This window comes from Tasmannia lanceolata, unplaced genomic scaffold, assembly GCF_043159265.1.
Source record: "Tasmannia lanceolata isolate RefF3 unplaced genomic scaffold, GAP_Taslan_0.1 ptg000257l, whole genome shotgun sequence".
NCBI lineage: Eukaryota > Viridiplantae > Streptophyta > Magnoliopsida > Canellales > Winteraceae > Tasmannia > Tasmannia lanceolata.
Window position 1 is genome coordinate 79,607 of NW_027518932.1, and position 22,281 is coordinate 101,887.

The window sequence follows — 22,281 nt, forward strand, 5'->3', positions numbered from 1 at the left end:
ATCTTTTGTGAAAGCAACAAAGTTCCAAGGATAAAAAGAATGGAACTTTGTTGCTTTCACAAAATATGTTTGTAAAAAAGGGGCTTGAAAGGTTTGGGATAAGCAAATCTAAGCCGATAAAGCCATCATCAGCGGCTCACTTTAAGATATGTTCCGATCAATTCCCAAAATCGGAAGAGGAGATGAAGAAAATGGATCGAGTCCCATATGCTATCATTGTTGGGAGCTTGATGTTTATCGTGATATGAACTAGGCCGAACATTGCTTATGCGGTTGGAGTTTTAATCCGGTTTATGGCGAATCCAGGTAAAGCACATTCGGAGGCCGCCAAATTGGTGCTTCGCTACCTAAGAAGTACTACTGATTATGTTATGATATATGGAAAGGATTCGAATCCGTTGCATGATTTTGTTGATACAAGTTATGCTAATGATATGGACAAAGAAAGATCTACTACGGGTTATATATTTAGGTTTGGGAATGGTCCTATTAATTAGATGTCAAAGCTGCAACCAACGGTTGCATTATCCACTATCGAGGCATTAAGTTAAAACCTATGGATTTATTTTGTGATAACATGAGTATCATTTATTTGGCCAAGAATTCAATTTTTCACAAAGGACCACATATATATCGGTTCAATATCACTACATTTAGGAAGTCATTAAAGATGGAAGGATCTATTTGTTGAAGGTGTGAACCAAAGAGAATGTGGTGGATATGCTCATAAAGATGGTTCAAGGAGAGAAGTTATATTGAAGTTTATCTTCTCCCAGTCTCAAGAAGGAAGGGTTGGCACGCTGGTGATTGTGCATCAAGGTGGAGATTGTTAAAATGGTGACGCATGAGCACCATTTTTTTATTTCTTTTTTCGAAGTCGGTATCTCTTGGTCTTTTAAATGGGATGTTTTCCTTGCCTCTCTCATATGGTTTTTTAAAGACAAAAGATAAATAGGGTTTAAAAAAGGAGAAGAGTGAGAGATTTGAGAGGAGAAAAGGTTTAGACAAGAAAAGAGGGGTTTCCTCTTGGGGCTTTAGGAGGGCTTTGTGGTAAAGCGAAAACAAGTTTCTTCTTCTTGGTTTTCCAAGGTGTGTTCCTCTTCTTATGGTGTGCCCATCAAATGGATGGTTTGGATCTTCCTATGGTGTGGCACGTACAGTACTTTTTGGCAAGTGGGATTGGAAATTAGGGATCTGCTAGGGACTATCGATCAATTAAATGAATCTGAGAGCAACCATCGTTGTCCCCAGGTTAATAAAATGAATAAGACAAAATCTTAGCCTGTGTGGGTTGTGTGGCTACTCTCACATGCAACAGCCAAGCCGCAACATGCCTGAAGTGATTGTCCCTAGTAAATCTTTAGTTTTAAACCTAACATTTAACAAAGTAAAGTGATTGTCCCCAAAGGATGTGGGGCGGGGATGGGGATTAGATATTCCCCATGGGGAGGGGAGGGGGATTCCCCATGATCCCCGCAGTGGGGAGGGGAAGGGGAGGGGGAAAATTCCCCGCATAGGGCAAGGGGTAGGGGACCCCAACATCCGGCCCCGACCCGCCCCGTTGCCAGCCTTAAGAAAGATCTCTCAAGGAAGAAGATGCTAGTGTGTTTAAATCTGTCAGTGATAACAAACTGATCTTGATCAGTTCTTCTTCATGCATTCAACAAGAAAATAATGGAATGAAGAGAAAAAGGACTATAACACTAGTCTACAATTCCAATTCATTAACAAGGAAAGAAAGAATAAAGGAGAAGAGCCTCTCTCTCTCTCTCAAATCAATGTCATTCTCAGAAATGAAATGAGATTGGCTTCATATAGACAGCCCTTACAACTAACATCAACCAACATAACCCCCAATGGTAAAGAGACTAAAAAAGGACATGTATAATAATCAAATGATTAATAATGATGACTACTAAATATAACAAAATATGGAAGGACAATAGTATAATAACATTACTATTGCAAGTAATGGTGAAGCAGATGCACCAAAGGATGTAGTGCATCACACTTGCCTTCTTAGAAAGAACTCGGCCCTGAGTTCACATAAATTCCACCCGGGAATTAGTCCACCTGGATCAAAGATGAAGATATACACACTCTCGTCCCAAGGAATATAACCTCCCACCTTAATTCTCTTATTGAGTTGTATCTTACCATGTGATGTGCGTGGGCTAGTAGAATACCTATAATCCCCAATTCAATGTCTGCTGAATATGACATATGTGTAGTAGTCCGCTGTTTAAACCAAATATGACATATGTGTAGCAGTCCACTATGTAAACGTATCATATATAGAATTGACAACCATTAGCCCCATCTCCTTCTCTTTGAAATGACAAGTGTAAGGGCCGTCTCTCTCTCTCTCTCTCTCTCTCTCTCTCTCTCTCTATCAGCATTAAAATCATTAAATGTTAAAAACGAAATAAATGTAAAGTGTAATGATAAAGGGCGGTGAAACTTTGAGAAATTCGGGTGATAGAATTTTTTTTTTTAATACTTTATAGGTTCTAATAGTTTATATAAAAATAAGCCATGGAAAATATTAATTATAAGGGCCGTGACTACAAGGTTCTAATGCTTCACACGCACACACACGCACACGCACACGCACGCACGCACTAGCACACTGGCGCACACGCACATAGGGATTTGCTAGCATTCATCGCAGAAGCCATTTTACGGCTGCGCTGTTGTATGTGAGGGCAGCCACCTCGTGAATGAAGACAAACTCTCACATCGCGGATGGTCTGTTGATGGATGCTAGCAAATCCCTACGTACACTCACACACGATATAGTTACTTAACTTTTAAAGAGGCAATTCCTTAATATTCTATTTGTAGATACGATTAATTTAAAATTAACCTATTTACACATTATGCCCCTTCGTATTTGATTGTTTAAGGCGTTCATATATTTGGCCCGATTGCGGATGGACCATTGTTTCAAAAATCTCCATTGTGAGACAATCTTAGAATCTAAATTTATGGCATATAAATGGATGAAAATGAATGATTGTAATTTAAAAAAAAAAAAAAGATTAGCGGCATTAACTTATCTATTTTAGGAATGTTTTAAAAGATCAAGAATGGTAGGGATTATTATTTAAAAACAAGAATAAGTCGCACCCTTAGCGAATTCATCAGAATGATATGGATTCCTCTTCAAAATTTGGGGAGTTTTCTTAAAAAAATTGGACCATTTACAAATCCTAATTATAAGATATATAAGACCATATGTAAATACATAAGACATGAGAGATATAATAGCTTATATTACGAAATTTTATTAGTTTTTTTATAAACACATAAGATATAAGAGATTTACTCTTGGCATTTACACTTATCTGTTCAGATTGTATAATTATCTTCGTCATATGCAAAAGAAAATTTAGGGCAGAATGTGAAATTCTCATCATTTTTTTTTGTACCATGAGCTTTATCTTAAATGCGAATGATTTTTTAAATTAAAAGAAATTTTGTGTAGTTGTTTGATTTTTTAACTTTTAATAATTTATGGACAAAGGAAGATCTATTATGGGTTATGCTAATGGGAATGGTCCTATTAGTTGGATGGCAAAGTTGCAACCAACGGTTGCCTTATCCACTATCGAGGCCGAGTACATGGAGACAGCGGAAGCTTGCTAGAAAGTAGTTTGGCTTCAAGGTTTGATGGGTGAGATTGGCATCGAGTCAAAACCCATGGATTATTTTTTTGTGATAACATGTGCATCATTTGTTTGGCCATGAATTCGGTTAATCACAAAAGGACCAAACATATATCGGTACAATATCACTACATTCAGGAAGTCTGATGGAAGGATCTATTTGTTGAAAGTGTGAACCAAGGAGAATGTAGTGGATATGATCGTAACGATGGTTCAAGGAGAAAAGTTAGATCGAAGTTTATCTTCTCTCGGTCTCAAGAAGGAAGACTTGGTATGCCGATGATTATGCATCAATGTGGAGATTGTTAAAATGGTGACGCATGAGCACCAGTTTTTTCATTTTTTGTTTTTTTGGAGCGGGTCTCACTTGGTCTTTTAAGTGGGATGTTTTCCATGCCTCTCTCATATGGTTTTGTAAAGGCAAGAGAGAAAAAGGTTTTTAAAAAGGAGGAGAAGAGTGAGAGGTTTGAGAGGAGAAAAGGTTACTACAAGAAATGAGGGGTTTTCTCTTTGGGCTCTAGGAGGGCTTCTCTGGTGAGGCGAAAACATGTTTCTTCTTCCTGGTTACTTAGGGTGTGTTCCTCTTCTTTCATTCTTCATTTCCATTAGTTTTTCCTTGCAACCCTAGCATAATGTTGGAGGTTTTTTTAAGGGGATTTCTCCTCATACTTAGTGTATAGATTTGGGGGTTTTTTGTGATTGTATAGAAGGTTGGAGAGAAGGGTTTTTCGGTGGTTTTTACAAGTGTGGAGGTAACGTTGTGCTATTTGGTTTGAAATAATGGACCTGTGTTACCTTGTCGTTGGATGTAGCCCATTATGGTGAACTGCATATATTGTTTTCTTCTTGTGATTGCTTGTGATTTATTTCTTTTGCTCCTCTTAAAAACTGGGCTGCTGTTGGATCAAATATCAAGGGGGTACCGCCCACATGGGACTTGACCGTCGGGCACTGTATTAAAACTCTTGTTTTATAATATTGTAAAGTAGTAACGGTTTGCTAGAAGAACTCTTAATTTGACAATATATTTTCTGAATTATAGTTTATAATGTAAAAGATATTAACAAGGGAAAAGTGTTTCTACTCGGTCAAAAGTAGATAACGTCGTCTACTACGTCGCATGAAACAAAGTGGGCCCACATTGCTTGGATAATCCAGAGCATTCATTTGTTAGGCCCTGAGATAGATAGGGTGTGCCCTAAAACTCAACTTCAAACGATCATCCTAACCCTTCAATTTGTGGAGGTTAAAAATGGGAGGTTCATAGCCCTCCATATTTAACCTCCACAAATAGAAGGGTTGGGATGATCTTATGGTTTTTTTTTTTTTTTTGGCACACCCTAACTATTGCGATCAGGACCCAAACAATGTGGGCCTCACTGTAATTTTGGCCGACGGAGTAGATAACGTATCTACTCGGCCGTGTAGAAACACTTTTCCCTATTAACAATTAGATTGGTATGGTAATTCCATCACAATATTATCCGAAAACATGAAATAGTCAAAACGATTTCCCGAAGGAAATGATATATTAAGACGTTTTTTGATAAATTTGCCATCAGTGGATCAGGATCATCCTATCATAGTTTTAACGTAGATGATGGATGGATTTTTTATGTGAGTGGGGGTCCACCATATCAACAGCTTGAACGACAGAAAATCGACACCAATTATTTCTCAAATCGCATATTTGAAAAACATCCAAATGGTCAAAGGAGTTTAAAATATATTTATTTACCATTTAACCAAGTTTTGGCAACTAATCTTTAATAGTGAAGTAACGAAAATAATTTTTTTTATAGATGCTGTAAGTTTTTTTATAATTACAAGTGAAATTTTATTTTCTACCCAATTCCTCCGCATTTCCATCCTTTTGTTTGTGCTTTCTTGGAAATGACTATTTTCAGGGAAAGGCAAACAAAAGGTGGAAATATAGCCATTCTTAAGAAAAGATAAACAAGAGGAGGTGGTAATGCTGAAAAGGGGTCGGGAAAAATCAATTTCCTAATTAGAGTGGTATTGGCCAACCTTAAAAAAGGTCTGCAAATTAGCAATCAAATGGGTAGGTATAAATAGGGTAGGCATTGTTCGAGACCATGTGGGAGATCACCCAGTTTGATTTCAGCATGTCCTTCGCTCGGCTAATAGGGTAGCGGACCGTTTCGCGAGAGATGGAGTAAATTGGATCTTTGATTTTCTTCCTCCATAATATGTTGTTTCTTATTTTTCTTTGTCTGTACTCATGACCAGTTGGGTGGTGGGGCAAGCCCCACTTATTAATTTAGATCTAAGCATTTAAAAAAAGGGCAGGCATTTTTCAACTCAGATAAGTTACATTATAATTTAGGTACGAAAAGATTGTTTCAACTTTCACAGAAAAAAGAGTCTGACGACTGCTTCTATTCTTTGCGGGGAAAGATCTACTAGGATGAAAAAAATAGATTAGATAGCGTAGTTGTTAAACCATATATTGATTAAGTTGTAACAAGACCATTTCCATGAAATCACATGACACTTAAGCCATGCATCTATTTCTCTCTCTCTCTCTCTGCCTATAAATATGCACGCATTCTAAGCTTCTTCCACACCATCAAAACACTCGTACCCAATACTCCTCTTTAGATTGATAAAATGGAGAAGGCTACTCCCCTCCTTGTACTTGTACTCCTTTCCTTGGCATCTTCTCTTACCTTTGCCGCTGATCCCAGTCCTCTACAGGACTTTTGTGTTGCTGACAATATGTCTCCAGGTACAAATGCTTTTTTTTTATTTCTCAATTTAACTTCCATTAGTATCATGATAATCACGTGTTTGTGCAAACTCAATTCCATTTTTGGCAGGTATTGTGGGGTTTGGCTAGATGACTTGAGAAAAATTGTTATTGCATTTACTCTGCGTGTGGACACCGGCCCTACGTGCATGGGTTATATTTTTTTTTATTGGCTGATCTTTTTTTGATGTTTTTCCTTCTCAGTGTTAGTCAATGGCGTGGTTTGCAAGGACCCAATGCTCGCTCAGGCAAGCGATTTCTTCTTTCCAGGGCTTGACATGCCACGCAACACAAATAACCGAGTTGGGTCCAATGTGACCGCAGTGAACGTGGTCCAAATACCAGGACTCAACACTCTTGGCATCTCCATGGCTCGCATAGACTTTGCACCCTACGGACTAAACCCTCCCCACACACACCCAAGGGGCACTGAGATGATTGTAGTTCAAGAGGGCACCCTCCTCGTTGGTTTCGTCACCTCTAACCTTGAAAATGGCGAAAATCGGCTCATATCAAAGGTCCTCAATAAGGGTGATGTGTTTGTGTTTCCAATAGGTCTCATTCACTTCCAATTCAATGTTGGACAGACCAATGCGGTGGCCATTGCCGCTCTGGCAAGTCAGAACCCAGGTGTGATCACCATAGCTAATGCCGTCTTCGGATCAAACCTGCCCATCTCCGATGATGTTCTCGCCAAGGCCTTCCAACTTGACAAGAAAGTAGTTGATTTTCTTCAGGCACAGTTCGGGCCCAAAAACTAGATGACTACCGACAAGGATCCCATGCATTAACTACCATAGTGTATTGGAATATGCAAACTTGATGTTTGCATTTCTTAAAATAGTAATAATAATACAGTCTGAGTATGTCACTGGGGAAATCAAGGGATTGATTGACTATACAATCTTGTTTTTCATGAATTCGTCTCTCTCTCTCTCTCTCTCTCACACACACACACACCGATCATGAAGTCTGCAACAGGATGATCCTAACCCACTGATGGGAAACAGAAAGTCAAAGTGAAGCCCAAACTTAAAGCGAGGGATACACTACACATTCTGATGGTTATCTTTTATAGTTCATCACAAAGAAATTCACATAGGGTTCATCACAAGTGATTTGGAACCACACAAAGTATACTTAAGACAAGGTAAATAATCAAGGATTCATATTACCACAAATCGATAAGAGCCAAAATAGAACATACAAAATTTACATGTAGAAACCGAAACTGAAATGTGAAGCATGGCCACAATAATAAGAACCGAAATAGGAGGCAAGGACCAATGTGAAGTAAAATAGGCATAGAATGAGTAATCAGAGAATCATTTTGCCAAGATACGAACCAAACAGGATCAAATCACATCCCGAGACTAAAAATGTAGCTGAAACTGAAACATGCAACGAGAAGCATGGTTGCGTATTTCAAAAGTTCACAGTGGAGATTTACAAGCATGATCAAACACAAGTAACTAAGATCAAAATATACGAATGAACAAAGTCGCGATATTCAAAAGGATTCATATATCACGTGACATAAACGATGTCTTCATCATAGTAGACCAAAACTGAAAATTAGCACCTTTAAACAAACGAACGTTTTGCTGAAAACTTGAAGAATTGGTATTGCCTGCCATATTGCCAACTTACCGAACCCGTGCTGGTCTTCTTTCGAAATTGTCCCCAGCCTTTCTGCTCTGATACCACTATGTAGAATTTAAAGAACAAGTAATACAGAAACACAGAAGAGAACAGAACACAAAAGAACCTTATTATATTGCTGAATGTATTTAACACACACGAAATAGCCTTTCAATAAGACTTTGACTTTGTATCTTGCGGCCAATCCATAAAGCATGTTTCCTATCTACTTTTAACCGATACAACACTACTCCAATCCGGTGTCTCTCTCTGTCTCCAACGTGCATGAACTGTTGGTGGGCCCAATAATTAATTTGTTTTAATTTGTGAGGAAGGTAGGTCCCACCATAGGATGATCCAAACCATCCATTCGATGGCCCACAACGTAAATAGGTTGCACCGCGAAATATTATTTCCAAAGCTCTGATCTAAAGAGAAACCTCTATAGATTTGAGGGTTGCGATCATCCTTTGAAAATGATATTTTGAAAATGATATTCTGGAGTGAAACCTATTTAAGTTGTGGGCCATCGAATAGATGGTTTGGATCATCCTATGGTTCAGGTCTTACAGTAACATTAAGGCCCAATTGTAGGTAGGGGTGGTTATTCGGTTTTAACCGAACCGAATAGACCGAAATTTGGTAACCGAAATAATTTCAGTTACCAAATTTCGGTAACCGAAACCGAACCGAATAAAAATTCGGTTATTCAGTTATAACCGAATAACCGAATTGTAGGAGAAATAGAGGGGAAAAATTAAAATCTCGGTTTGGATCGGAGGGCTAGGATCATCCGATCAGAATGATTTTTTGAGCACAACCTAATTAAGTTGGGATCAATCAAATGGACGGTTTTAATCATCCTACGGAGTGCACATATAGCACTTTTTTTTGGAAAAAAAATGGTTTTCATCCATAATTTTGGTTATTCGGTTAACCGATTTTTTTTTTTAGAAAACCGAAACCGAATTTCCAAAAAAAAAAAACCAAAACCGAACCGAACCGACCAATTCGGTTCGGGTATTCTGTTTTAACCGAATAATGCTCACCCCTAATTGTAGGCCCCACTTATATTTTTCAAAATGAACTGTACGGTCCACACAATAGGAGGATCCAAGCCGTTCATTTGATGGACCGCAACGTAAATAGGTTGTTCCCCCAAAATCATTTCCACGGGATGATCTCAAACCTCCGATCTATAATATTTTGGGGTGCAACCTATTTATGTTGTGGGCCATCAAATGGATGGTTTGGATCATCCTATGGTGGGGCCTACCTTGTGAAAATCCGATGTAGGGGGGATGTAGGGGGGTCCCAAGTTATACTGGATTGGCAACACAATGAGGAGGGAGAATATGGTTGTTTAAGAAATAGAATCTACCAATTTAAAACCTTTAAACCGATTTTAAGATTAAGAGATCAAGAATCAATATTCAAGTTAAATCTAATGGTGCAATGCAAATAAAAGAGCAAAGAGATAGAAAGAGTGCACCCGAGATTTAAAGTGGTTCGGTCCTCAAATCCGAGGCCTACTCCACTCCACCAACCAAACCCGTTGATGGCTTCACTATTTGATCTTCTTAACCTTGGCGAAGATCGAATGCCAATTACAATAGCTTTAACTTTGGTGGCTATCCTCACCCCAATAGCTTTAACCTAGGTGGCTATCCTCACCACGGAGAATGGGCTTCGCTTCTCCGAATACTCGCCCGAATACAACACTCGAAGGTTTGAAAGAAAGAAATGAAAAATCCCTCACAAGGGTTACAAAATGGATGTACAAATTTGAGCCTATGATCCAAATCCTAAAGATGGTGATGAGAGGCACAATTGAAGTTTGATTCACTCTTGGATATTCAAATGAAGTTTTAGAGTGTTAGGATTTCATATATTGAATGTTTAGAACACACATATTTATAGGAAAAACAAAATATGACCGTTCAGTGGCATTACGGTAATTTCTGGAAAATTCCCAACGGCTCAAAATCCGACCGTTGTAGTGTTCTCGGAGTTCCGAGAATATTTCTCGGAGTTCCGAGCAAATTCTCGGAGTTCCGAGAAAAAATCTCGGAGTTCCGAGAATACACACAGAAGTTGGAAAATAGTCTACTGAACCATTTCTCGGAGTTCCGAGAATAATTCTCGGAGTTCCGAGAATAATTCTCGGAGTTCCGAGAAGCCTATGCAGAGCAGATTTTCAATTCTGTTTGGGCTTCCAATTCTCAACCAAGATGGGATTGCTATGAGGGTTCCAAGGTGTTGGAACACACAAATACAATCACTTGTTTATTTAGGGTGTGTGAGATTAACTTAATTATGCCTCTAAAAACCTTAATCTAGGTTTGGATCAATTACATTCTAAAAGACAAAAAATGGTCTTCAATATGAATTTCTTCATGTCTTCAAGTCTTCATGACTTCTTGCTTGATGACTTTGGCATTCCAATTAGTGGTCCAATGTGGGCTTCTTGGCCTTTAATCCAAGCATCCTTGATCTTAATTTTTCATGATCTACAACTTAGATAAACAAACACATTAGTGATAAATGATCACTTGTGTGTTGGAATCATCAAAACAAGATGGGAATGCCAAGGTAAAAACCATTGGGCTTACACCTTGCTTGATGTAGTGTTGTACAGCTGTAGAGTAGAGTGGGGTGATTTTATCCTGGAAGGGGAGAGAAAAAGGAAATGACTGCTTCGTCGGTAAAAAGTAGATGGGAATCGTACTTTATAGTTAGTGGGCTGTCAAGAGGGAAACTAGCCTCCAAGGGGGCCGTCAAGGGCGAAAATATCAGCGCCCTAAAAATAAATTAACATGCAAAAGGAGTTTTGTATGCTTTCTAGATGACTATACGATGGACTTGAATTAGGTGGGCCCCACAAGTTTTTAATTACTTCATCTAACAATCTCGCAAGGGGGTTTTCCACATCACAAGTTCACAACTACCTCGTCACCTAGTTTAGTGAAATGACGTATACTCAGCTCAACAAATCAATAATTAGTGGGAACAGAAACTTTGAAAATGTATAAAACTGGACGTGGCATGGAACTGCATTGTTCTCTGTCGTTGGAGGATACACATCCTTGGATAAGCAATTCTTTGGATTGGCCTCCTTTCATATATAATTTCAAGACGAAAATGCTAAAATGAATGGTGCCCTTGCAAAAAACCATCTGCATGGGCGCTCCTATTGGGACTTCTGATCAAGGTGGATTTCTTTTTCCATTAATTTAATATCTGTCCGTGCCATTTTCATATTTTTCTGTGCTCTTTCAAATGATTTTTGTTGGGATGGACCAATGTGGAGCGACCTTTAGCTGGTTTTTGCAAGGCAGCCATTCCCATTATCATTTCTCTAATTTATATATGGAATAAACCCCTTGGATTAGCTACATATAGAGTATGCCTTTCCCGCTCAATAAGTGGTGCCCTTTTCAAGATAAATAGGGCATTAATTAAAGGGAAAAATACAGGATACATCCCCTCAACTAGGGCGAAATTCCACTTCTAACCCCGTGGTATCGAAGGTACCAAAGGCAACCCCTCAACTTTCTGACATTTTTAAGTAGATCCCCTACTTTTCACCCTATAGTTCAAAATCCATCAAAGACACCCCCTAACAATTTATTCGTTCCTGTACACCCCGTCATATAACAAGCATTATTGAAAACTAAGGGGGTGTCTTTGGTACCTTTGATACCACGGGGTTAGAAGTGGAATTTTACCATATTTGAGGGGGTGTATCTGTAATTTTCCCTTAATTAAATTATCCAACCTAATGAAAGTCCAGTTGGGAAAAAAGATGTATTAGGTAGTAGTAGATATACTATTGGAGCCATATTGGTACAAATATATAGATAAGGGCGTCTTAGTTGCCCCCAAAATTTATGATATTAAGTTATTGAAAAAATCGTTTTTAAATTCTTTAAGACGTTTTTTGAAAAATTTGCCATCAGTGGGTTAGGATCATCCTACCATAGTTTTAGCGTAGATGATGGATGGCCTTTCGGTGTGAGTGGGGGTCCACCAGATCAACAGCTTCAACGATAGAAAATCGACGCCATTTTTTTTTCTCAAATTGCATATTTGAAAAACAACCAAATGGTAAAAGGAGTTTAAAATATGTTTATTATTTTATTTACAATCTAACTAAGATTTCGCAAAGAATCTTTAATAACGAAGTAACTAAAATAAAAATTTTTAGAGATGCCATAAGTTTTTTTTAACAATTACAAGTGAAATTTTAATTTCTACCTCATTCCTCAGCATATCCATCCTTTTGTTTGTGCTTTCTTGGAAATGACTATTTTCAGAGAAAGGCAAACAAAAGGTGGAAATGTAGCCATTCTTAAGAAAAGATTAACAAAAGGAGAAGGAAATGCTGAAGAGGGGTCGGGAAAAATCAATTTCCTAATTAGAGTGGTATTGGCCAACCTTAAAAAAAGGTCTGCAGATTAGCAATGAAATGGGTAAGTATTTTGGGAATATATACATGGTATAAATAGGGTAGGCATTGTTTGAGGCCGTGTGGGAGATCACCCAGTTTGATTTCAGCATGTCCATCCCTCGGCTAATAGTGTAGCGGACGGTTTTGCGAGAGATGGAGTGAATTGGATCTTTGGTTTTCTTCCTGCATAATATGTCGTTTTTTATTTTTCTTTGTATACTTACGACCAGCTCGGTCGTGGGGCTCGCTCCACTTATTAATTTAGATCTTACCATTTCAAAATATTAAAAACAAAATTTACACACAAAAACAAGTCCGACGACTGCTTCTATTCTTTGCTGGAAAAGATCTACTTGGATAAAAAATTAGATTAGATAGCGTAGTTGTTAAATCGTGTATTGATTTGGTAGTAACAAGACCATTTCCATGAAATCACATGACCCCTAAGCCATGCATCTCTCTATCTATCTCTCTCTCTCTCTCTGCTATAAATATGCACCCTTTCTAAGTTTCTTCCACACCGTCAAAACACTTGCACCCAATACTCTTCTTTAGATTGATAAAATGGAGAAGGCTACTCCCCTCCTTGTACTTGTACTCCTTTCCTTGGCATCTTCTCTTACCTTTGCCGCTGATCCCAGTCCTCTACAGGACTTTTGTGTTGCTGACAATATGTCTCCAGGTACAAATGCTTTTTTTTTATTTCTCAATTTAACTTCCATTAGTATCATGATAATCACGTGTTTGTGCAAACTCAATTCCATTTTTGGTAGGTATTGTGGGGTTTGGCTAGATGACTTGAGAAATATTGTTATTGCATTTACTCTGCGTGTGGACACCGGCCCTACGTGCATGGGTTATGTTTTTTTTTATTGGCTGATCTTTTTTTGATGTTTTTCCTTCTCAGTGTTAGTCAATGGCGTGGTTTGCAAGGACCCAATGCTCGCTCAAGCAAGCGATTTCTTCTTCCCAGGGCTTGACATGCCACGCAACACAAATAACCGAGTTGGGTCCAATGTGACCGCAGTGAACGTGGTCCAAATACCAGGACTCAACACTCTTGGCATCTCCATGGCTCGCATAGACTTTGCACCCTACGGACTAAACCCTCCCCACACACACCCAAGGGGCACTGAGATGATTGTAGTTCAAGAGGGCACCCTCCTCGTTGGTTTCGTCACCTCTAACCTTGCAAATGGCGAAAATCGGCTCATATCAAAGGTCCTCAATAAGGGTGATGTGTTTGTGTTTCCAATAGGTCTCATTCACTTCCAATTCAATGTTGGACAGACCAATGCGGTGGCCATTGCCGCTCTGGCAAGTCAGAACCCAGGTGTGATCACCATAGCTAATGCCGTCTTCGGATCAAACCTGCCCATCTCCGATGATGTTCTCGCCAAGGCCTTCCAACTTGACAAGAAAGTAGTTGATTTTCTTCAGGCACAGTTCGGGCCCAAAAACTAGATAACTACCGACAAGGATCCCATGCATTAACTACAATAGTGTATTTGAATAAGCAAACTTGGTGTTTGCATTTCTTAAAATCGTAATAATAATACAGTTTGAGCATGTCAATGGGACAATCAAGCGATTGATTGAATATACAGTCTTGTTTTTCATGAATTCTCTCTCTCTCTCTCTCTCTCTCTCTCTCTCTCTCTCTCTCTCACACACACACACACACACACACCCAAATCCGAGATCCAGGCCGGGCAAACGACGGTGCCTCATACCTACAACGCGACCCTCACAATCTGGTAAGGTAATTAGAATCATATATCGGAAATAAATCCAGGCATATATCAGAGTAGTAAAGCCAATGTAAAACTAAAACATCGATATCCATCAATACTATTAAAAGATGTATACACGCTCAAGTGCAAATTACTAGTCCTTTGACCAAATAAAACGAGGGTACGCTCCCACTCCAGATCTTTGCACAAGTCCAATTTCAATATCTGAAAATTTTAAACTACGAGTGAGCTAACGCTCAGATAGTAAACAAGCATTACTCTAGCTGGGTCTAGCATGGTAGGGAAACAGAAGGCTGCAACAGAAAGTCAAAGTGAAGCCGAAACTTAGAGTGAGGGATACACTACACATTCTGATGGTTCAACACAAGTAATTTTGAGCCACACAAAATATGCTTAACACAAGGTAAATAATCAGGGATTCATATTACCACAAATGGATAAGAGCCAAAATAGAACATACAAAATTTGCATGTAGAAACCGAAACTGAAATGAGAAGCATGGCCACAATTATAAAAGCCGAAATAGGAGGCAAGGAGCAATGTGAAGTAAAATAGGCATAGAATGAGTAATCAGAGAATCATTTTCCCAAGATACGAACCAAACAAGATCAAATCACATACCTAGACTAAAAATGAAGCTGGAACTGAAATATGCAACAAGAAGCATGGTCGCGTATTTCAAAAGTTCACAGTGGAGATTTTACAAGCAGCATGATCAAACACAAGTAACTGAGATCAAAATATACCAATAGACATAGTCAGGATATTCAAAAGGATTCACTTATCACAAGACATAAACAAGGTCTTCATCATAATATTTTGAAGAAGATCAAAAGTTTGAACCTTCTTCCAAAAATGATTTTAGTAAAGAACTTGAATATTTGAAGAAAGAAAATGAAACCCTCAAGGAAGAAAATGAGGGATTAATTCTTGAATTTTCTTATCAAATTGTTGAATTAAAAAGTGATCATGAAAATTAATAAATACTCAAACAGGGAAAATCAAGAAGAAATTAATGATTTTTAAACCAAATTCAAGATCCTAAAAGAGAAAATGAAAAGTTGAGAATATGTCTAAATAGGTTTATTAATGGGGATAGAATTGTAGACATTATTCTTAAAGATCTAGATGCACAACTTACTATAGAACATATTTTGCATCTAGAAGGCATGCTAACCCATCCATAAGATGTCACTATTGTGGATCTTATGGACATTATAAATTTCAATGTGAGCATAGAAATCAATATTCTAAATGGGTTAGAAGGAATGGACCCAATAAAACTTGGGTTCTAAAAGCTCCAACATGAATCATTGTTTGAGTTTTTACTCAGATTTAGGGGCTGGAGCTAAAAATTGAAAAATCTTTACAATTTGAAAATGAATGTTGAAAATCATTTTGAGATGATGAGTTAAGCCGAAGGTTGAACTTAAAATGAAAATTCTTGAGTCCTTGGCAATTTCTTTTTGAAAACCCCCTCTTATATTGAATTTCTAAATAAAAAAAGAGGGAGTTGTAGTTTTAAATTCTATTTGACTAAGGCGAACCTAAAACTTATGTATTAATATTTCAAAACCCCTTGATATTTTGATATGCTCTCATCTCTTCTTTATGTGGATGACAAAGGAGGAAAGAAATTTGGTGTTATGTTTTAAAGTTCTAAGTTGGAATATCATTTACTTCAAAACATATTTTATTGGAAAATCCCTTGTATGATGTCATCAAAAAAGGGGGGAGATGTAAGCCTAATTGTTCAACCCTTGGCTATCTTCTATTTTATGATGATTCAAAACACAAATGATTATATGTACTAATTGTGTTTGTTATTTAAGTTGAAGGTTCGTCAAGGTTCAAAGTCAAAGCAAGAGGAGATCCATGAAGTTGAAAGGGACTAGAAGACACAATTTGAAGAAGATCAAAAGTCAAGTCTTGTGTCAAATAGAATGTAAAATCCAATCCCACACTTAGGATCCAAACAAGGCATCAAAAGAGGGTTAAAATACCCCAAGTAAGCTAATGGAATGAAGAAAATCAAGCGGACCAAGTTCCCAAGGCAAAACAATAGGAAAATATGAAATGGCCAAAATTCAGGGGGGGGGACGGTCGATCGAGACATGGTCGGTCGACCGGTGCCATTCTGATATAAAAAAAAGGAAAAAAATACATTTACACCCCCTCTTGTTTCTGACAACTCTAACCCTGACTTTCAAAACGTGACAAGTACACCCCCTGAGGTTTCAATTTGTGACAAGTACACCCCCTCCTTCAACTGTCCGTCGGTTTAACCTGATAGAAAGACTAAAACTAACCATGGTTAATATTTTGACGCCAGAAACACCCTCATTTGCAGAGGGATTAGGGTTACGCCATTTTCCACTGCTGCCGTCGCCACCTTCGGCCACCGCCGACACCTCCGGCCACCGCCGTCACCTCCACCACAAACAATGAAACCCCACCCATGGCTACATCAAAGCCACATTTCAAGAAAAAAAATAAAACAAAAAAAGCCCTAAAATATTAGGGTTTATGTGCAATTCATGATAATGGTGCGAATGAAGATAAATAAAACTCCTAAATCAAGGGTTTATGTTGATAAATAAACAAGGGTTTGAATCAAACCCTAATTTCAGTTTTTAAGTAACCCTAATTTCAGTTTTTAAGTCTGAAAACCTTAATTTTCAGTTGGGGAAGACGAGGGCATTTTGGTCATTTCTACCTCGCCATCTACTCCGTCACGTTAAAACAACTTCAGGGGGTGTACTTGTCACGTTTTGAAAGTCAGGGTTAGAATTGAATGTGTTAGAAACTAAAGGGGGTGTGTCTGTATTTTTCCCTTAAAAAACATGAGAGAGCCTCTGGCGGTCCACCGTGAGTGACTTCGCAAGTATTTTAAATAGCCTAACGGCTAGTTTAAACTATCCATTACAGAGCCGTTGGGGGTGTCCCAAATGGCTAGTTTTTGGGTTTTTGGCTATAAAAGGGTTCTCAAACCACTTAGACAAAATCAACAAGCTCTAATATACACTTAAAGCATCTCTTGAGTGAAAAGTCACTCCTTGTGCCTCTCTTCGAGAAATCTTATGAGGGATTGGATTCAAGGCTTAAAATTGTATATCTTTATGAGAGCATCTTGTGTAATTGCCTTTGAACAATGCATTCCTTCATTCTTTTAATCTTATATTTGGCAAGTAATCAGAGATGCAGAGCCTTCTCCGAAGGTGAGTGTTGGGAGACATAGATCCGTCTCCGTCGACAAGTGTTGAGGCGCAGAGCAACCTCGTTGTATTGGTTTGATCTTCACCGTTAAGAACAGATTTTAGTGACCATCAACAGTTGTGGTGGAGATGTAGGTCTGGGGTTTTAAACCGAACCCCTATTAAATCTCATTGTACTCCTTCCCTTATCTCCTTTACTTTACTTGTGCATTGATTTTAAGTTCTTTGTGTTTATTGTTAAAATTTTCTTTGATTTAATTTCTTAATCAATCCTTTAAAAGGGCACAATTTTATAAATCTAATTCGCTTCCCCTTTGGGTTGCAATCACCTAGGCCTACACATATTTATTTTCAGATTCCTTGCAAGATTCCATTGCCGCCATGTAATAACCGGTAAAAATATATATATATATAGTCACTATGCAAGATTACTATGCAGAAATACTATGCAGAATTACTATTCAGAATACTATTCAAAACTACTATTCATAGTAGGACCCACCAAGTACTATTCACATCAGCGGGTCCCACATCAGCGGGGCCCACATCAGTAGGTCCCACATCAGCGGGCCCCACATCAGCGGGCCCCACACAAGTAGGTCCCACATCAGCAGGCCCCACACAAGCGGGACCCAACACAAGCGGGACCCAACACCAGTCAAGCACGCCGTTACGAGTCAAGCCCACCAACAACGAAAATAAATTTAAATAATAATTAAATAATAATTAAATAGTATTATTTTACTATTTAAGGTACTATTGAAAATAATTAAATATACTTAATTATTATTAAATAGTCTTTACTATTCACGCAGCAGCCTTCTACTATTCATAAATAATTAAATAATAGCCTTTACTATGCACAAAAATGCCTATAAATAGAGGAAGAGAAGAAGAAGAAAAAGAAAAGAGAAAGAGAGAGGAAGAGAAGAAGAAGAAAAGGAGAGAGAGGAAGAGAAGAAGAAGAAGAAGAAAAAGAAAAGAAGAGTGAAGAAAGAGTAAAAGAGAGAGAGGGGGAAAAAGAGAGAGAAGGAAAAAGGAAATCCACTATCCAGGTAAGTCTGTCAATAGTTATTTATTTAAACAGTGAAATAACGGTGATATGGTTGGTTCTACCACCTATGGATAAAGCGTGCATATGAGGCGATAACTCGTTATCGATTATGCAAACTTTATCATCATATTTGAACGGTGAAATGCTCGCATAGTAACCGTAAAGTAACATACAGGGCCCACATGAATAGTACATACAGGGCCCACATGAATAGTACATACAGGGCCCACATGAATAGTAACATGCGGGGCCCACACGAATAGTAACATGCAGGGCCCACATGAATGAGTAACATGCGGGACCCACATGAATAGTAACATGCGGGGTCCACATGAATAGTGCATACTGGCCCCATAATCTTAAATTTGATAGAAAGGACACAGGGAATCAGAAAGGAATTTGATAGAAAGAACATTGAACACAGGAAACATCAGAATTTGAAAAGGGTACTTCTCAGCTACACTATCTCGCTCCTTTCCACGTACATTCAGGCAAGTGAATATGGACTCACTTCATAACGGTAATTCAGTGTAATTCCTATGATTATTTGATATGTGATTGTGTTAGAAGGTAAAAGTATCTTCAAAGGAAAAAGCATCTTCAATACCATATTGCTTTAAACTTTCATTTCAGAAAGCAAAATTTGCATATTCCAGAAAACAACATTGCATAAATTCTGCATGCCATTCTAGGTTGAAATGAAGGGAGGGAGGACTAAGGCAGACCCTTAAGATCCGAGATAGGACTAAGGCAGACCCTTAAGATCCGTGAGAGGACTAAGGCAGACCCTTAAGATCCAAGAAAGGACTAAGGCAGACCCTTATGATCCGTCCTTGGGCAAAAGCCAAAAGTTAGGACTAAGGCAGACCCTTAAGATCCAATAAAGGACTAAGGCAGACCCTTACGATCCGTCCTTGAGCAAAGCCAAAAGTTACCCAGGCTGAGAGCGTACGACACCTGGCTAATAATGCATATTCGGGTGGAACCATATGGTGACCCAAAGGAAATCCTAGAAAGGAGCACGTCTCATTAGGGGGACGGGGGTTCCTTGATGGTCAATAGTTGACGGCCAGGCCAAGGCCACCGAACATGATCTTATTGGGAATTGCCGTATGACTATTGGGGGAGAGAACATATTTGGGAATCACAGTGAGGATGAGAGTTCATACAAAGTTGATTTATTTCCAAATTTGATTTATTTGAGAAAAACTGTATAGTTTAAAATGGATTCTAATGTTGATCATTGAAAATTTTTATGGTTATTGTACTGTTTCTTTTATGTCGTGAACCTTTTTCCTTGCTCTTACGTTGCTACATTTCCCTCCACAGGATTAGTAGAAGAGGGAGCCTTCGCAAACGAAGACATATAAATAAAGCGGGAATGGGAAATAAATAGAGAGGGTGGAGTGACAGATGGGTCACCTGTCGTATTTAGACTCAGTTTAAGTATTTAATTTCGGACTGTAATAAATTTTATTTGGGATGCTAGGTCCTTAATTTAGAACAGAGTGAGTTTAAAATTTTAAATGGATTTCATTATTGAGAATACTTCCGCTGCTCATAAAGAAAAAAATCAGGTGAATTTGTCAAATAGGTGTAACGGCTTGGTTTTGAGAAAATCGGGTCGTTACAGTTATGGTATCAAAGCTGCGCCAGGTTTAGGCTGTGAGGAACCTGGTGAACGAGTCTTGGGTACGTCTTAAGATGGGATACGAAGACCTAATAATTAAAAGTTATGACATCTTCCTATTACCTCGGAACAAACTTAAAGGAAAACACACACCAACATAGATCGTTAAGATATTCGAGTTAAAATCTTCCAACACACCCTGGAAATGTAAATTAATTGTAGGCATCCCAACATCAGCCTCAAACTCTGAGACAGTCTGCCCCTCAGCAGAACCAGTGGAGGGGTAATCAGAATCAGTGGAGGGGTAATCAGAACCAGCCGCAAAATCAAGAGAAGAGAAACCAATATCGCCCTCTGAGTCAAGATGAGAAAGCGCAAGGAGGGTCAGGAAATCGTTTCTTTGCACTCGTTAACGACAGTGCTAAGACATCTACTGCGATAACTGAAGGTCAGGATTTTAATTACTATTCTCCTTACAATTTTATTATTCGTATAACTAAAAGTAAGCCTGCGAAAAGTTAGATATGAGATGGTAGGAGGCAAATCTTTGAGACATCTGTTCAGGAGTCACTCAGGATAAAAAGGCAGGAAGGCAGGAACTTGAGGTCATCATAATAGAAGATAGTGACTCCGAGAGTGAACCTTCAGAGATCAAGAAAATCCCATATTCAGCTCAGATTACTATGCGAATAGTAAATTTCGGGGACGAAATTTTCATTAAGGGGGGTAGAATGTAATAACCGGTAAAAATATATATATATATAGTCACTATGCAAGATTACTATGCAGAAATACTATGCAGAATTACTATTCAGAATACTATTCAAAACTACTATTCATAGTAGGACCCACCAAGTACTATTCACATCAGCGGGTCCCACATCAGCGGGCCCCACATCAGTAGGTCCCACATCAGCGGGCCCCACATCAGCGGGCCCCACACAAGTAGGTCCCACATCAGCAGGCCCCACACAAGCGGGACCCAACACAAGCGGGACCCAACACCAGTCAAGCACGCCGTTACGAGTCAAGCCCACCAACAACGAAAATAAATTTAAATAATAATTAAATAATAATTAAATAGTATTATTTTACTATTTAAGGTACTATTGAAAATAATTAAATATACTTAATTATTATTAAATAGTCTTTACTATTCACGCAGCAGCCTTCTACTATTCATAAATAATTAAATAATAGCCTTTACTATGCACAAAAATGCCTATAAATAGAGGAAGAGAAGAAGAAGAAAAAGAAAAGAGAAAGAGAGAGGAAGAGAAGAAGAAGAAAAGGAGAGAGAGGAAGAGAAGAAGAAGAAGAAGAAAAAGAAAAGAAGAGTGAAGAAAGAGTAAAAGAGAGAGAGGGGGAAAAAGAGAGAGAAGGAAAAAGGAAATCCACTATCCAGGTAAGTCTGTCAATAGTTATTTATTTAAACAGTGAAATAACGGTGATATGGTTGGTTCTACCACCTATGGATAAAGCGTGCATATGAGGCGATAACTCGCTATCGATTATGCAAACTTTATCATCATATTTGAACGGTGAAATGCTCGCATAGTAACCGTAAAGTAACATACAGGGCCCACATGAATAGTACATACAGGGCCCACATGAATAGTAACATGCGAGGCCCACATGAATAGTAACATGCGAGGCCCACACGAATAGTAACATGCAGGGCCCACATGAATGAGTAACATGCGGGGCCCACATGAATAGTAACATGCGGGGTCCACATGAATAGTGCATACTGGCCCCATAATCTTAAATTTGATAGAAAGGACACAGGGAATCAGAAAGGAATTTGATAAAAAGAACATTGAACACAGGAAACATCAGAATTTGAAAAGGGTACTTCTCAGCTACACTATCTCGCTCCTTTCCACGTACATTCAGGCAAGTGAATATGGACTCACTTCATAACGGTAATTCAGTGTAATTCCTATGATTATTTGATATGTGATTGTGTTAGAAGGTAAAAGTATCTTCAAAGGAAAACAACATTGCATAAATTCTGCATGCCATTCTAGGTTGAAATGAAGGGAGGGAGGACTAAGGCAGACCCTTAAGATCCGAGATAGGACTAAGGCAGACCCTTA

General features: G+C 38.5%; 2 protein-coding genes across 2 annotated transcripts; both read left to right on the top strand.

Moving 5' to 3' along the window:
• The first annotated feature begins 6,278 nt into the window (after nt 1-6,278).
• LOC143867502 (germin-like protein 8-2) lies at nt 6,279-7,329 on the top strand. The gene is made up of 2 exons (XM_077376105.1): nt 6,279-6,417; nt 6,643-7,329. The coding sequence occupies exons 1-2, from the start codon at nt 6,300-6,302 to the stop codon at nt 7,197-7,199; spliced, it is 675 nt and encodes a 224-aa protein (XP_077232220.1). The 5' UTR covers nt 6,279-6,299; the 3' UTR covers nt 7,200-7,329.
• A 5,731-nt stretch (nt 7,330-13,060) lies between these two features.
• Nucleotides 13,061-14,079, top strand: LOC143867514 (germin-like protein 8-2). Its single transcript, XM_077376116.1, has 2 exons — nt 13,061-13,211; nt 13,437-14,079. The coding sequence occupies exons 1-2, from the start codon at nt 13,094-13,096 to the stop codon at nt 13,991-13,993; spliced, it is 675 nt and encodes a 224-aa protein (XP_077232231.1). The 5' UTR covers nt 13,061-13,093; the 3' UTR covers nt 13,994-14,079.
• Nucleotides 14,080-22,281: the final 8,202 nt, after the last annotated feature.